The 17422-nt window shown below is 34.8% G+C and overlaps 1 protein-coding gene across 13 annotated transcripts in view; it reads right to left on the reverse strand.

Annotated features, from left to right (window-relative positions):
• LOC138708728 (mucin-17-like) overlaps positions 1 to 17422 on the reverse strand; it is a 462883-nt gene that overhangs the window by 124319 nt on the left and 321142 nt on the right. For 12 of the 13 annotated variants that reach the window (XR_011334762.1, XR_011334760.1, XR_011334761.1 and 9 more), the window contains exons 12-15: positions 14443 to 14741; positions 11285 to 11419; positions 10000 to 10164; positions 7073 to 7245 (exon numbers count right to left, since the gene is read on the reverse strand). Coding sequence is in view for 10 of the 13 variants with exons in the window: in XM_069838843.1 (XP_069694944.1) it covers positions 7073 to 7245; positions 10000 to 10164; positions 11285 to 11419; positions 14443 to 14741 (772 nt within the window). In the remaining 3 variants the exon portion in view is untranslated. The remainder of the gene's footprint in view (positions 1 to 7072; positions 7246 to 9999; positions 10165 to 11284; positions 11420 to 14442; positions 14742 to 17422) is intronic. The other variant, XM_069838845.1, reaches the window with a different exon arrangement.

Below are 17422 nucleotides of genomic sequence, written 5' to 3' on the forward strand. Positions count from 1 at the left end.
ATATTAGGAAGTTTAAATGCAGAAAACAAAGAACGGACATGGCAAAATTTTCCTTTGTTAACCGCACAAACAACTTACCTGCGGCAGTCGTTCAGGGTGTTCAATGCATTTAAGGAAAGATTGAGAAGATTAGCCTGAAAATTTAATTGTAGGTGCAGTGTAAATATCTAAGTTGTCATGTATTAATTAAGTTGATATGTAATTAATTAAGTTGATATGTAATTAATTGTTGATATGTAATTAAGTTATGTGTAATTAACTTAATTAAGTTGACAATTAATTAATTAATTAAGTTGACAATAAATTAATTAAGTTGATATGCAGTTAATTAAGGTGATATGTATTTAATTAAGTCGATAATAGTTGGATTTAATAGAAGTACTTATAAATTAGGTTTACTTTTGCTTATAGTAGGCGTTATTATAGCATAGTCTTTATTTATAGTCCTAGGTTTATTGCATTTATTTATTTATAGTTACAATTAAATTTACGTTTACTTTATTTTTTATTGTCCACACCTGTGGAGTAACGGTCAGCACGCCTGGCCGCGAAACCAGGTGGCCCGGGTTCGAATCCCGGTCGGGACAAGTTATCTGGTTGAGGTTTTTTCCGGGGTTTTCCCTCAACCCAATACGAGCAAATGCTGGGTAACTTTCGGTGCTGGACCCTGGACTCATTTCACCGGCATTATCACCTTCATATCATTCAGACGCTAAATAACCTAGATGTTGATAAAGCATCATAAAATAACCCAATAAAATAAATAAAAATTTATTTTTTATTACCATAATTATTGTAATTTTATTACTGTATATTATATATCACTGTCACCAGGTGTATACCTAATTGTAGTGTTAATAAATACATACAAGAGGATTGAGAACAACAGAATTTCAAAATAACTTTGTCATACACACCAAAGAAAAAGAAGGACTCAAGCTGTGGACTCAAATAGTAACAAACCACATAACCTATAGCCTGGAAGGGTGATGAAATTCTGTTTTCCTGGAATTTGTTTAAAATTCTCTCTTTAGTTCCTTAGACGAAAATGCGCATGTCTGAAAGTAATAACTTGTTTTAATTCCTTTGACCTGTGTTCAGCTTGAATGTCTGTTAGCTGACAAGGTTACTTGAAGATAATATACTTGACATTGTGACAGGGGCAAACAGAAGGGTTCTGAGAACAACTAAAGGCATTAATTACTGAGGAAAGAAAGAAGACCAAGCCTGTTCATCACGAAAATAATGAGAACAAACAGGCTGAGATATGATTATTTCGTCATCAATCCTATTATTTACACCATATGTTTCCATCTGTACTTCGTTCCATAATGTCTGACAGGAGATGTAAACACTGCTGGCAAAGGAGAAGGGCAGTAAGTGCTATTCAACCAATGGCAGAGGTCTCATTCCACTCTTGACTTGAAGTTGGGCAGTCTGAAGTGTTCTACCCCCACGCAACAAGCCTGGAATGAGACTTCTGCCATTGGTTGAACAATTATACTTCTCTCCTCCTCTGCCGACAATGCTTACTTCTCCTGTCAGACATTATGGAACGAAGTATAGGGGGTAAACATAATTTTTGTATGTGGAAGCTTGGCACACTGTCAAGGTTTCTTGTAGGTGATGAAGTAATACTTATAGCCTCTACTGAAGAACAAAGCTTAATCCATGATAGTCCACGAAATTGTTGTTGCCATGTACCTATAAATTACACGGAATATGATTATTTTGCTTACATTGGCAGGAAGTCTTAGTTTTTTCAAAGATCCAAACACTGTAACGGACAGAAACCATGTATTACAATGTGCAGCTTTAACAAAGACACAGATCTAATAATCCGGTAGTAAATATAACGTGGCTAAGTGGAGGTTCTGCAACAAGTTGAGCATTAGCAACCAATCAACCATACTGGTACCAGTACTCTAGTCTAATTGAGGACAGTTTTTGCATAACTTGCTAACTGCAAAATTTGCAAAATTGAGATTTTGATCGATTCGTTAACATAAGGCAGGTCTCTACATGATGTTCAAAGCATCTTAGTAAAATTGGGTTATTTCTCTTCATTGTAGTGTGTCAAAGTGTGATCGTTTTTTTCAAAACTTGCTTTCTGCTGTAAGTGAGACATACAGCAGAACTTGCTTACTATAATGTTTTGTCTCTCCTGTAAAATTTAGTTTTTTCAGTTAGCAAGTTTTGCAAAAACGGTCCTCAATTAAACTATTTGATTGAAAAGAGCATCAACTGTGGTTTTCACGAATTTTTACTGCCATCTTAATTATTTTTGTATAAAAATTCCAGATTTCTATAATAAATTGATTAATAATGCGCTTACCTGAAACATCCACTCGTTTCATACAGTGAAATGGGTCAAAATAAGTACCATATTCATAACCATCAGAAGTGGTACCATCTTAACACAAGTGTCAGTAAGTCCCGCACATAGCTGCGTGGTCTAAGCCTTTAAGCTTTGAATTACCAACAAGGAATGAGCACTGGTTTGAGTCCTCAAGGGAGAAAAAAATTTTCTCGTAAAATCTCTACTGAAAAATAAACAGCAAGAGATCCAGAAAAGAAGCTGTGACAAACTTTCAGTTGAATACAGGACATAACTGCCTTGCAACACACCTTTGTCGGACAGAAATGCACAACACAAAAGAATGCACATTGTCCAAGATCAGGATGATCTATCTTCTCCAATGTACCAAACTTAACAGAGATTTGTTGTTATTGTTTAGTCAACTGTCCGAAGACAGGTTTGAACCTCATAAGTGATACCAATAAGGCTTCACTCATGAGGCAACTAGGTCAGAAGATAATGGGGTAGGGTGGCCAGTTCATTTCCCCCTCCATTGCATACATCGCTGACTAGCTACATATTACACTAATCAGACTTCAGATATATACAAACAATTGTTCTTCCTCTGACACATATCGTCAAGTGAGATGTACTGCCTGATAATAGATGTACATATCAGCCAGAACCTCTATCAGAGATAAAGAGATTTAACAAATCAAAACGCTGAGCATTCTCTACTGGGAAGCAAGAAACAAAACGGGTTAAATGATTCCAAATAACAGTGCGGAACAATGTATGAGACTGGTGCCCATCCAGCATCATGATGAATTTGGGAGTTAAAATGAGTAGAGAAATCTGGTTTTGTAAGTCAGCTGCAGGAATCATCATGCCAATTACATGTCACTCTCGTAATGTATACTGGTTCGATGATCGTTCACCTCTGCTGAGGCATGTGAACTTGAGGCCTTGGACCTCCATGGATTTATTAAGGAGCTGTATAATGACAATACAGCTTTGTCAGAATTGACTCTCTACCATAAGAACTAATAGTGAGCCACCAACAAAAGAATTGCGACAGAATTGTAGTCTTTCTGTATTTAATATCTCCTTGGAAACAGTGTGATATGAATGGAAAAGAGTTGTCAAGGAATGGGGTACTGGTTAATAATGAATTGATGAAATACTTTATACACTGAATTTTGCAGACAATCAGGTTGTTATACGTAATGTAGTTTGACTTGGAGTACATGCAATTTAAGTTTAACCTGTTGTAGAATAAGAGAGCACACAAAGTAAATTTGGGAAGGGCAGAATGTATCATGTACCTTTCAAATGAATACAATGTTGACACTTAAATGGGTAGTGATTCAGTTCATGTTTATGTGAATGATGACTATACACAGGACTTTGGGGACAACATGTTTTCATTTCTTCAAAATAAGATAGGTCATGGTATTGCTATGGTTACAATGAGTTTGTTTTCGTCTCTATTGTAAAAATGGTTATAAGATTCAGTTTGGAACAAAGACGAAAGATTGTGACAAGGAAGGAGGTATTTCAGTCCCCCACAATGGTTCGCAAAAAAAAAAAATAACTCTACTTCAACAGCGATTCACCATCTAGATTAACCATTAAGCGCATTTGTAACAGTTTGTACAGTATTGCCTAAGATAAGAGTCGGAATAATTATACCGATTTATACGTGCATCTTAGCTGCTTTGTTTATCTCATTCTTTCCAACAATATCTTCTTGATTCTATAGGTACAGTAACTTCTGTGTCTACTTTCCTATCAGAACTCACGACTGAGCCTAAGTATTCAGTTCCCTCTCTTTGTTCCAGTGTTTGCCTTTCCCATTCGTTCCTCTTTTATCATATGCATTACTTTACTACTTTCATTCCTTTTTCTCTACATGTATTTGCCTATTCGATCACCGCCTGTTGAAGGTCTTCTTCATTTTCAACAATTAGCACTATATCATGAGTATATGTTAATGTATGAGTACACACAGCCCTAATTTTCCAATTGCACACCTTGTTATCTTTACGTTCTCCTTTTGCACTATTTCGTCCACATTAAATTCGTCTCTTATTCTTTTGCAGTTTTACACAGGCTCTTATTTTCCTTATTGACATTCCACATGTTCCTTTGCCCTCTACACTTTCCATAAAATGTATTTCTTGATACTTTATCAAATGCAACCTTTAAGTCTAGAAACATAACGAACATTTGCTTTGCTTAATAAATTGTTTATAGTTGTTCTTATTGTAAATGTGCGCTCATATGTTTGTCGTTGCGGCCTGAAAGTACTTTGTTCTCTTTTTACTTGTCCTCAATTTTTCTCCACCTTATCCAAGTGAGTGCGATAGCAGTGGCGGCTTCTCAAGGGGGTTGCAGGTTTGTACACCCCCCAGTAATGTTCCTAATCTCCCGATTTGTTACTATTAAAAATATAATTTTACTTTACAATTTTCATTCATGACTATCTGCAGCTGGCGTCTTGTTTTGTACGTCTGCAGGAGCCTCCGATCCTCTTAGTTTGCAAAGATGTTGAAAACCTATGAAAGGCAGTGGCGTAGCATGAAATTTTGAGCAGGGAAAGCTAACTCAAGTTCTCTTTCATGTACATATGAGAAAACGTATTACAAAAATATAGTCTTAAAATAAATAGTAGTCAATGTCAAGCCAGCAGTCCGAAGATTGGTTGGAACCTCGTAACACCAATAAGGCATGACCTCAAATGGTACGTAGTAAAATATGATTTCATGGTTTACACATATCTCTAACAAATAGACACGGTCATTTGTTTTTTAAATCGCACTTTTGTTCGTAAGTCAGTCTTGATAATAGAATTGTCCTAAAAATTCAAGTAAATCAGTGTCAGGAACTGTTATTTCACTCATTATTTATCATATCAGCCGCAATGCACACTAACACTTCAACTGAATAAACCCTCACGAAAGGGATAACTCGGAAACTTTCAATGTAAAAGCTAGCTTCTTCCGTGCCTTGCGACAAGGGTAGTTTAGTTACAAAGGGATGGAGAATCTGTGGGATGGGTTACACAGAAGAATGAGTGAAAGAAACCAGTCTGCTTGGAAGCTGGCGTGTGCAGGCTTCTTGTTTACTGCTGCATCACAAATCATCCTGAGCTGCAGCATCACAATATTTAACGCATAAATACAAACTCTATTAAAATTAATAAATAATTTTGTCCATAAACTGCAGGTTTATTATGAAATTATTATTAACTGGGGAAGCTGAGCTTTTTAGCTTACATTGACGCTACGCCACTGATGAAAGGTAGTTTATAGAGATGTTCGGCTAATGCGGGGACAGGGGGTTAGAGGTGTGGTCTACTGCTTTCCTCATTGAGAACGGTTTGTCGCACTCCCTGACATGGACACCAACGTCAGTGCAGAAGAAACTAAATTCAATGCAAAAGTATCTGTTTCAACTAGACATTTGTCCGAAGTAATAAGCATGAAAAATGTATTCATTCAGCTTGTGCAACGAACAGTCGCTAATTTCGCATATTACTTTCTCAATCTACATGCACACAAACAGCACAATACATAAAGGAGCTTGTATTTTACTTTAAAGTTCTAAGAGTTGTCGTTCTGACAATAAGTGCTGCTATCTCCCGACAGCTTACGAAAGCTGCATTTGAATTTTATGAACGAAAACGTTGCACTTGGAACTTGGTAGCATTTTGATGACGATTCTGTGCTCAAATGTTTTTCATGAGGGTAAATCGCAATATAGAGAGCTCCGCCCACGACCCCTTCCACTGTTGGACTTTCTGTATAAATAGGTATGCTTGTATTTAGTTATTTTACTTATTAATTGCATATAAATTAGCTTTATATGTATACGCTCTCGGGTATACACGGTTTTAAACTTTAAAGTAAAGTATGTTTAACTCCTCTTCGATATCCATTGTGCACCACCATATTTTCAAAATGCTCTCTCAATTAATATCACTCAATAAAAGAATTGCATTCCAATGGGTACCATCCCATTGTGGAATCCTGGGAAACGAGAATGCAGATGCTTTAGCAAAGAAGGGCAGCACTGCTACTTACAGACCTGTTACTAAATCTACGTATTACTCTGTGAAAATCTACATACTTAGACTTCAACAAACAAAATTTGATAACACAATCTCAAGGGAAAAAATGGAACTCTCTGCATCAAAATCCACAGTTAATTCCCGATTTACCACGCAAATCATCTGTAGCTGCATTTAGATTGGCAACAGGCCATGATTGTTTGGCCAAACACCTGCATAGAATTGGAATATATCAGTCCCCTAACTGCCCATTGTGCAACTCAAAGCAAGAAATGGATTCGGAACACCTCAGTGGCTGGCCATGATAATATCTTTGAAAAATATTGCAGTGCAAGAGGTCAAATGACTATTGTCAAACGCCTGGCATTAGAAAACAACAACAACAACATATTTTCAAAACACCAGCCGCCACTGATAAAAAGTAAAGCTGAATAGTTTGTATCACAGATTTACGGAACATAAAAGAACTCTTCCTCAATGGGAGGGCTGCAAGTAAAATTTACCGTTTATTTTTCACCCTCACATTGGGTCCATATGAATAACCTAAGCGCATATGGGTTTCTCTTAACATCTATATCTACCATACTAACATCCATATCATACGCAGTATTTTGTCTTCGTGTAATTTGGTAATTCCAGAAATCAAGGGAAGGACGTTCACACACAAATACTGTGATGAATGTAATCAAGTTGAACCCTACCTTCTGTGACGTGAGCACCCTCTGCCTCTCCACCTGGCTGACAAGTGCGGCGCTCTGAGACTGCGATCCCTTCACCAAGGGCTCCATTCCCTGCAGGATCACCTGCGCCCCCAGGAACTTGTTCAGGAGGGTACGAGCCTCTGCGTCTTCATCAGTATCACCAGCCTGCACGTCTGTAATGAAATGATCTTATCTAAGTTCCATAATAATACATTGTGCAACTCAAACCAAGAAATGGATTCGGAACACCTCAAAATCTGTGCTTCAGTGGCTGGTCATGATAATATCTTTGAAAAATATTGGAGTGCAAGAGGTCAAATGACTTTATTGTCAAACGCCTGGCATTAGAAAACAACAACAACAACATAATAGTACATTATGCAACGAGCCTATAATGGTAGTAATTAAGACGCGAGTATGTTTATGAAACGAGCGCAAGCGAGTTTCATAATTTTCATACAAGCGTCTTAATTACCATTATAGTCAAGTTTCATACGACTTTTTATGCTCGACCATATTTCTAACTTGAAATTATTCATAAGTATTCATGTTAGTCTTATCTGACTGAAGAGCGGAACTGACCTTGTGCAAAACCTCGTAAATTGTGAGATGTGCGCAGACGCGAAAGTATTGATTTTTTCCGAGAAACAAATGTCGACATTGACCTTGATATAATCTAGAGAGTAAAATAAACATTAATCTTGATATAACCTTGAAATTGATTTAGAATTGAAAAACGAGATGACAAATTGAATTTATTTGAATATTATTTACAATTAACGATAATTATTATAGTAACAGAACTAACTTTATTTCAAATATAGGTGATTTATTGATTTATTGTTGTCTTTCGATTGCATATCCGAGAATAATCGATACTTGCGCTTTCATATTGCTACAATGGTATTTTCTGATTGGTGGAACACCTGAACTTTAATGAATAGGTGTACTTTAATGAGGTCCATTAAAGGGCTGCTACCAGGTGTATAATTACTACATTTCGGCATGGTCGAGCATAAAATAAAATTAAATGCATATCTGACCATTACCATAAATCCCTGTGTACATACACTAAGCTGTTTCAAATTCACATCTTCAAATTTTCGCTGATGTTACAGAACACAAAATATGCATTTTACATATTATTAAATTTAGTTCCTGAAGCCTTACATCATGACGTGCAAGCTTTGCTCGCTAGGGCAAGCCCAAGAGCAATCACACCTGAACAGGTTCAGACCACCAATGCAGCCTACAGCGTACAGTAATGTGTGACGTCACAAACCTACACAAGTTACTGCCAGTCTACTGTGCTGACTGTCAGCTGGACTGCCATCCACACATCGCTGTCTTGCATCACATATTGCATACATGATCAGGAGTAATGAAACGTGAAGTGAAATAATAATAGGTATATGCTTTTATGTTCTCTGTCCTACATCAACTTGTCTAATGGCAATAGCTGTATCCAACGACAGTAATATAGAAATTAATTAGTAATAGAGATTTTTACACGATTAACAGTCTTTGCTGATCTACGAAGTATTCAGGGGAAAAGGAGTGTAAACTTTTATGCATTGGATATTAAACAAGTTATCAAGTGTACGTATATTCTTAGTAAAAGTCATTAAAACATTAACTATTTGTTGCAAGGCAGAAATTCACTTATGCTGCGATTGATTGATTGATTGATTGATTGATTGATTGATTGATTGATTCATTCATTCATTCATTTTATTTACTGATGTATTGAACTCCAAGTCAATAGATAAACCTCCCCAAACAACGACAAACTACAACTGTTACTGAAAATGGTTTGATAATCATATCAAAGTCTCGGCATGACAAAATATATTGTATTTTATTGTATTGTATTTATTTAAAATCTTAATAGTACTACAAAGTCTTAATTATAGTCACAGTCTAGTTCAAATACGTACAGAAGAGTTTTACAGTATAACAGTACAACACAAGGGATTAGTATCGATACTTAATACAAGACAGAAATATTCATGAAGCGTTGTTGAATGTCATGAATTCACCTACAGAATAGAAGGCGTGAGAAATTAGGTACTTCTTTAATTTGGCCCTAAATAATCTTATGTTTTGAGTTTCATTTTTTATATCCATAGGGAGACTATTAAAAACGCACTCCTTTTTGATAGCACAATAGACTTGCTGATGGAGTATGAAAGTAATTTTTTGATGAGTATTTATATTATGAACTGTTGAATTAGTTACAAAGTTTTCACGATTACATAGAAGGGAGTTCATTAATGAAAAAATACACTAACAAGCCATGGGCATTATTTATAGATTTTTTGAAAATGGTCCTACACGATTCCCTAGATTTTGCACCTAGTATTATTCTAATTACTCTTTTTGCAGTAGGAATATACTGTTACTATCTGTAGAATTCCCCCAGAATATTATTTCAAAACTCATTTCCGAGTGAAAGTATGCAAAGTATATTGCTTTTTAAGGTATTGATATTTACTATCTCTTGCATAGATCCAATACCAAACATGCTAAATTTAGTTTGGGGGTAATATGATTTTACGAATTTAAAAAAATTACCGATTTATAAGCCAAAAAACTGCGTAATTCTGTATAAACGTTTCCTTGAAACTAATGACACTAATCAAGACTGTTTAATATACAACTTAATTTCACAAAGTTTTTCTTTAAGAGCACAAACCGATCAAAATACCCCTCATTTCTCGTGAAAAAGAACAACTGAATAGACTACAGTGGACTATAGTGGACTTCATGTTATCAGCAAACAGCTGGATACATTAAGAAGATTGATTGATTATTTTCTGTGTAGTTCATAGACAAATGATAAAGCCTTCTTGTTGAAACTTCTATGTTTATTACTATAGTGAGATGATTCCGCATTTTAGCATGTAGAGAATGTCAGTAAGTCTCACCTTGGTCAGCATTCTTCATACGAGTGAGGACATCTTGCACGCCAGTTACACGTGTCTGGTTGGTAAGGAATGATTTTCCTTCAGTCTCAGCTTGTGGTGTACTGTGTGTACTGTTTGTAGTTGATGCTGTTCGCACCTCAGTCGACTGTTTGAGATTCGTTGACCCTAAATGAAAAGCAACAGACTAAATACATGGATATAAACAGGTTCGTTTTTAATTGGAAAGAAAGGCAGTATTTTGTTGAATTAAGGATACTAATTATAAATTCAAGATATTTACACAGTCTACTATATAAAGTCACGAAGCTTGAGTTTTGAGGGTGCTAGAAACAATAGACTGTGATGGTACTATTTTGCATTGCCTGTAATGAAGCGATATTAGCGATCCTAGTGGTGAGCAACTATCTAATGTTTGCATATTTACTACGTATTGAGCTTCGCGACTGTATATACTAGACTGTGATATTTAATAAGAAATGCGTATTTTATTCTGACAAATATGTAGGGTGTAAAAGACGCTATTAAATCATTATTACTATACTGAAAACCACCCTTAAGGCTCATTCACAATAAAAATTAAACATAACGTAACTATTAACTTAAGAATATAAATGTTACGGTAAAATCAAGAAGTCATACCATTATTCACGATGGGAACATAAACATAACCGCAAACATACTTGGTAACCATGGAAACGTAACAACGACGCCATTTCCTCATATTCTGCTGTATACTTCAGTGCTCCACGATTGCGTTCTGTTTGCAAATCACATAAGCATAATCATGAAAGTTTGGAGTTTGCAAACTTTCATGTTAACGTCTTACGGTAATGTTAATGTCAATGCTTATGTGAATCATTGTGAATGATCCCATTTGGTAGCCTGGGCGCAAACTTCTGTGTTTATGTTACGGTTATGTTTAATTTTCATTGTGAATGGGCCTTTAGCCTGTTTTAATTAGAAAAAAAAAACAGAAAGTAAATAAAATTTTAATATTATTTATGTATATGTCTAATTCAACCTGGATTTATTAATTAAGAAATGGACCCTGTTATTCTTACTGGTAACCATATATTCTCACTTTATTTATACTGGTAAACGTTTTTCCTTTCTTTTGCTTTCTGTAGGAGTATATGTATATTACTAAGTAAGAAATCATTATCTTGCCATGACACAAGTTCACAAAATACGCACTGGCATTCACAGACAATATACCTTATGCTTCATATCCTTTAATTAACTTAAGTGAGAAGGAACCAATCCTGTGTTAATATGGATCAGTTACCTGGTGCCTCCTCCCCAGTGGGAGTGGTGGCAGGACTGGTACCGTTGTTTAGTCGGAAGCTTGCTGAGCGGAAGATGAGCCCAGCCTTGGGGTAAGACCGCTGTGGGCGTGAGCCATCACTGCTATTCGCCTCGGCTGCTAGGTCATGGGTCAAATGTTAAAGAATGCAGGTAGGAAAAGCAAGGATTTCAAGCATACTTTGCAGGGACATTAATATCAGCTACTGTTAAATATAGCGCACAAGGGTGAATTAGACACATTCCATGTTATAAGGGGCTCACAGTGTTCTGTTGAAACTTGCTAGTTTAATCTTTTGCTACGTTTCGAATTTTACAGAGTTCCACAACCCATCAGCCATCTTTATTTCATCATATTTTCAATCGAATCTTGAAGATGTGCAAATAAATTCTACTACTTCATTGTAACTTAACATGTGATCGACTAGACTTCGTTTCAGTTTACGGGGAATCTGCATTTCCATATCTTACAATGTGTGTGTGTGTGTGTGTGTGTGTGTGTGTGTCTAATGCTCTGGATTTAACAATGAAGTCATCATCCTTCTTGCTTCCCAATATTTTGACGGAAGGTCCACAAATGTCCTAAGAGTTTCACAATTAGCCAAGTGCTCCATCTCCATGTCCTCTTCTCTGGTGCTCAGTAAGCATTTAGGTGAATTCAGTACTCCAATACGATGGAAGTGTTTACTGAGGCAATCATGACCAGTAAACAATCTAAACATGGCCACGGCAGATTTTCGAGGTAGATCAGGAATTAGTTTTGGATCTTTGAATGATTCTTTCCATTTTGAATTTTGATGTTTTGCCTGTTCGCTGTAACTTATTCTTTTTATGACTCGCTTTATTGATTCATATGAGAACTTGAAATTTGTTTTTAAGTTGATATAAGTTCCTTACAATGTTAAATTCCTCAATTTTAGGTACACTTTTCTCAGAAGTTATAAAAGATACAAATGTAGAAAAAAAATAGAGGATATGTAACATACCTTTATGCATATAACCGGTTAAATAAATTTAAAATTTCACTGGGTAGTTGGCAAAAAAAAAAATCATTGATAATATTTTTTTTTGCATTAAGAATGTCTGCAAATAATTTTTTATTTTTGCTGAAGATAGAAATAAACTTAATTTGTTAACCTACTATGTAAAATGCCACCACATTGATATAGTATATCAATTTCAGCCTTCTGGGTACAATACTTTTTGAGAAATGTGTACCAATATTACAAAAAATAAGAAAGTGCAGAAAAATGGTGTCAAAGTTTCCATATCTTGCAATGTTAAATTCCTCAATTTTGGGTGCACTTTTCTCAGAAGTGATAAAAGATACAAAATTGGGCATATGTAACAAATTTTTATGTATACAACCAGCTAAATAAATTTAAAATTCCACTGAGCAGTTGGCAAGAAAAACATTTTCATTGATAACATTTTTTGCATTAAGATTTACCACAATATTTTTGCTGAAGATAGAGCTTAAAGCTGACAATTAGAAGAAATGAAATCATATTATCATTTTACACATATTACTTACTTACTTACTTACTTACTTACTTACTGGCTTTTAAGGAACCCGCAGGTTCATTGCCACCCTCACATAAGCCCGCCATTGGTCCCTATCCTGAGCAAAATTAATCCATTCTCTATCATCATATCCCACCTCCCTCAAATCCATTTTAATATTATCTTCCCATCTACGTCCCGCCTCCCTAAAGGCCTTTTTCCCTCCGGCCTCCCAACTAACACTCTATATGCATTTCTGGATTCGCCCATACATGCTACATGCCCTGCCCATCTCAAACGTCTGGATTTAGCCTAATGTTCATAATTATGTCAGGTGAAGAATACAATGCTGTAATAGTACATCTGCTATTTCTACACCAGACAGGATCAAATAATCCTACAGGATTAAATAGAAATATTGATAAAATTCCATTTCATCCTCATTTCACAATTAAAGATGTTGTAGGATTTTTAATCCTAATTTCTGTGTTGTGTAACTTTCTCCATTCTCCTGTAACTTCATCTCTATTAGCCCCAAATATTTTCCTAAGAACCTTATTCTCAAACACCCTTAATCTCTGTTCCTCTCTCAAAGTGAGAGTCCAAGTTTCACATATTAAACTACCGAAAAACGATAAAAACCAAAATTACATTTTTTGTTAAAATTTGGTGTACAGACTCCCCTTAATATATATATGTTAAATATATTCAAACTGTAAGTTTATATCAACAAAAGATATCAACCGAAAACATGGTTCAACCACTAAAATTTGGGTACTTCTGTGATTAAACTGATCTATAAAAAACATAAAATATTACCACATTGTTAGTATATCATATTCGAATGGTTTCTCTTCTCGAACATTTTATCATTAACATGTGAACCAATATCTCTGAGGATAATCTTGATTCCGTATTTTTTCTGCTGAGACTGTTGGACCAGTTCCTATTAAATTTTTGTTTGAAAGAGTGTTATGCAAGAATTAACTTACAATTATTGTTAAAAAGAAGCCTAAAAAATACAAGAAGAAGTGGGCAAGACATACTAAAGTTAAGCATGTTATTAATAAAACTTACTATTCTTTCATGAACTGACAGTTTCAACATACATCACATTAAAATGAAGATAAGATTGATATTTTTGCTCTGTCATTTCTTGAAACACTCTGAAGCATGGCTGAGAATTGTGGAACATTTATACACATATCATGATCACTTCGAAAAATGTAATACATTCTTCCAGTTTTAATATTAAGTAATTAGAAATAATAAACGTAGTTTCAAGTGAAACACTGTTTTATTATCAATGTGATAAATGATCTGACAATATAAATAGGCCTACACTGTCCTCGATGTGTTATATTATATATTAAATGTTCAATTACTACTTCCACCACTGACATCTTCGAAATTTCAGCATATCAGTGAATTAAAACTTATTAATTTTTATAACTGCGGTAATTTAGCAGCAAATAATTTTAAACTTTATAAGATCATCCGGTATGCATGGTATTATTGCAAATACTCGAAAGGTTACATTTTAATTAATATAAAAGTGTTAATTTTGCATACTGTTGCATTCCTTCAACATTACACAATATCAAAAGAGATACACAAAACTGCGTGACAAGTTCTCACCAGCAGCTTGTTGGAACTTTTGGGAGAGAGCTCGGACCGAACCGCCTCGGGCAACGCGGGAAAACCCTGAACTGCCGGTGCTGGGTGTGGGTGAAGCCTCCCGATCACCCTCAACTGTGGCCGATGATCTCCTTCGGCCTGTGCCAGTTATCTGAGTCGGGGTTGAAGACCGAGAGGAAGTGGATGTTTCCACTGTTGTTACCGTCCCTCCGACAGTGCGGCTCTGCACTACTGAGCTGCTGCTGTACCGCGTTTCGGACCTTTGCACCTGCTCGTCAGCCTCTACTTCACTGGAATACCTGCACATATTAAATTAAGAACTCCGTTTATTGTGATCCAATAGATATAACTGAATCAGTCGGAGCTAAAAGGAACTAAGTTACTTTTCACAACCTTTCAGGAGAAGCAAAAAACATTCCACTAATAACAGAAATAATATATTTTTTATATTATAGAAGACAAAAGAATATTTAAAAGTCTTAGTTCCTTCTTCCACCGTTCGATGCACATGACATCCGTTGTTCAAACTGTTCCATAATCCAAAACTGCATATTTTGACTTAGTTCCTTTTAGCGCCGACTGATTCAATTATTTCAAATAAACAACATAAATTTGAGATTTCAGGCTTTCATGGAAATTGTATCTAGAAGAAGAATTTTGGGTTTTCAACCATTTTGAGAACTAAGCTGAAAAGCAGAAACCGTTCTTCTAAACAAAACAAAATTTATTTTAATTGTTTTAAAGCTAATATGTAAAATATTTAACGAAGAGAAAATCCATATCACAATATCTCCGTTAAATGTATGCAACAAACAGAGAATATTTCTAATTCTATTAGAAGGAAACAATGAACACTACGAAACTGATTATAATTATAATTATAATTATTATTATTATTACCATTATTATTATTATTATTATTATTATTATTATTATTATAAATTATTGTTAGTATTAATTATTTGTATTATTTATTAAGCGTATTTTTAATTAACAAGTTTATTATGGTCATTATTGAGTGTAATTAGTTACCACTGCCACCGGGTATATACTACAGTTGGGCAACACGATTCTTTTTCAGAAGTCGATTCCAACGATTCAATCATACATTACGAATCGATTCTAACGATTCGTTCACGATTCTTCTCAGTATGTGATTCCAACTATTCTTTTGAATCGTCAACGAGTTCACGATTCTTCCTACTCTGCGATTCCAACGATTCGTCAACGAACGACTTACAGGACACTTTCCTTTGCAAACCACGCAAAAACGTTCTACATCTCTCGCATAGATGGCATAAGAGGCGAGACATTGGATTGTCTCTTTCTCATTGGCTGGAACCATTCAGCACGACCTCCATTAGTCTACAAAATTACCCAAGATAATGTTTCTAAATTATAATTTATCAACTGAACCTTATTACGAAGTACATTTTTTGCATTACATCTCTATTTAACTATGCACATTTCAGGTTTGTGTTCATTATTTTCCATACTTAACAAATGCAGTACATATTTTGATTTCACTCTCGCTCGGGAGCAATCGGCACAGTTCGGAAATGTCCGTTGACAGGTTACATCAAACAAGTAAATAGAATCGTGGGTTACGATACCATGTCAATTCGTTACTATTCTTTTGAACGACGATTCGTTACGATTCTTTTGAACGACGATTCGTTGATACCACGAATCGATTCTTACGATTCTTTATTATTAGTCGTTCGAATGAACGATTCGTTCACGAATCGACCCAACTCTAGTATATACCCATTGCAGTGTGAATAAATACACAGGCCTACACATAATTGAAGAGTCCACTGCAAGAATGATGGATGTCACTTTCTTGTCGAAAATGAACCAAGACTGTCAATGCATAGTTAAGACATACAGAATGTACATAGAGAGTTATAGGGCATTAACACTGATAGTCATTGTCCAGTAATGATCGGAAAATCACAGTTAAGCTTTGAGCGCTAAGCATTTCAAACTTTCAATTGCTTCTCCTGCAAAATGTATTCCAAATGACATCCATCATTCTTGCAGTGGACTCTTCAATTGTGACTGAAGATAATCTCAATTCCTTCATTGTGATTTTAATTACGGGAGTTACAAACTTTCGTAGAAAAAATAACAAAAGTCTTCAAAAGAAGCTACAAATGCAACAATCCTAGAATTTATTATGATTTCCTAACCTCTAGGTACAATTTCCACATTCTATGTTTAAAATGATAATATAAATTAGGCATAGTTTTTCCATGCACATGTGAAAATTTGAAAATAAATAAAAAAGATATCTATGCACAATTTAATTTAAAAAATAAATGAACAAAATTTTTTTAAATAAAATATATTGGTATTTCATTTTTCATCAAGATTAATGACATTCCAGCCAACAGAAAATTATCTTACTACTATTGTAACTTAAAATGTTATTTGTAGTGTTGCACTGCACATGGTAAACCATAAGTAATGTCATTAATTTGAAGGAGTTATTATTTGAAATATGTCAAACAAAAAAAAATATTTTATATGAAATATTTTTCATAGCATATTTTGGAAAAACTACTGAATTAATTCACAATATGCTCAGTCAATTTACGAGAGCAGTGCATTATGATAATAAATGATTGAAAGAATTTCAGTTTTTTCCTTTAAATGTACATAAATGTGATCTGAACAAATGTAACTTTTCGTTCTGAAAAATAATTTTAAAATGTTACAGTTATTCGTATCAAATTTCTGCATGTTTAAAGGACAAAACTAAATTTTTTTCAATTATTTATTATCATAATACACTGCTCTCTTAAACTGACTGAGATTGGGAATTAAATTAATGCCTTTCCCAAAACACACTATGAAATGTTTCATATAAAACAATTTTTACCTAGAAAAGGAAGCAGAAACAAGTAAGATTGTATAAACTTTTTTGTTTTAAATATCTCAAAGAATAACCTCTTGAAATTAATGACATTACTTATGA

This window comes from Periplaneta americana, chromosome 11 (assembly GCF_040183065.1).
Source record: "Periplaneta americana isolate PAMFEO1 chromosome 11, P.americana_PAMFEO1_priV1, whole genome shotgun sequence".
NCBI lineage: Eukaryota > Metazoa > Arthropoda > Insecta > Blattodea > Blattidae > Periplaneta > Periplaneta americana.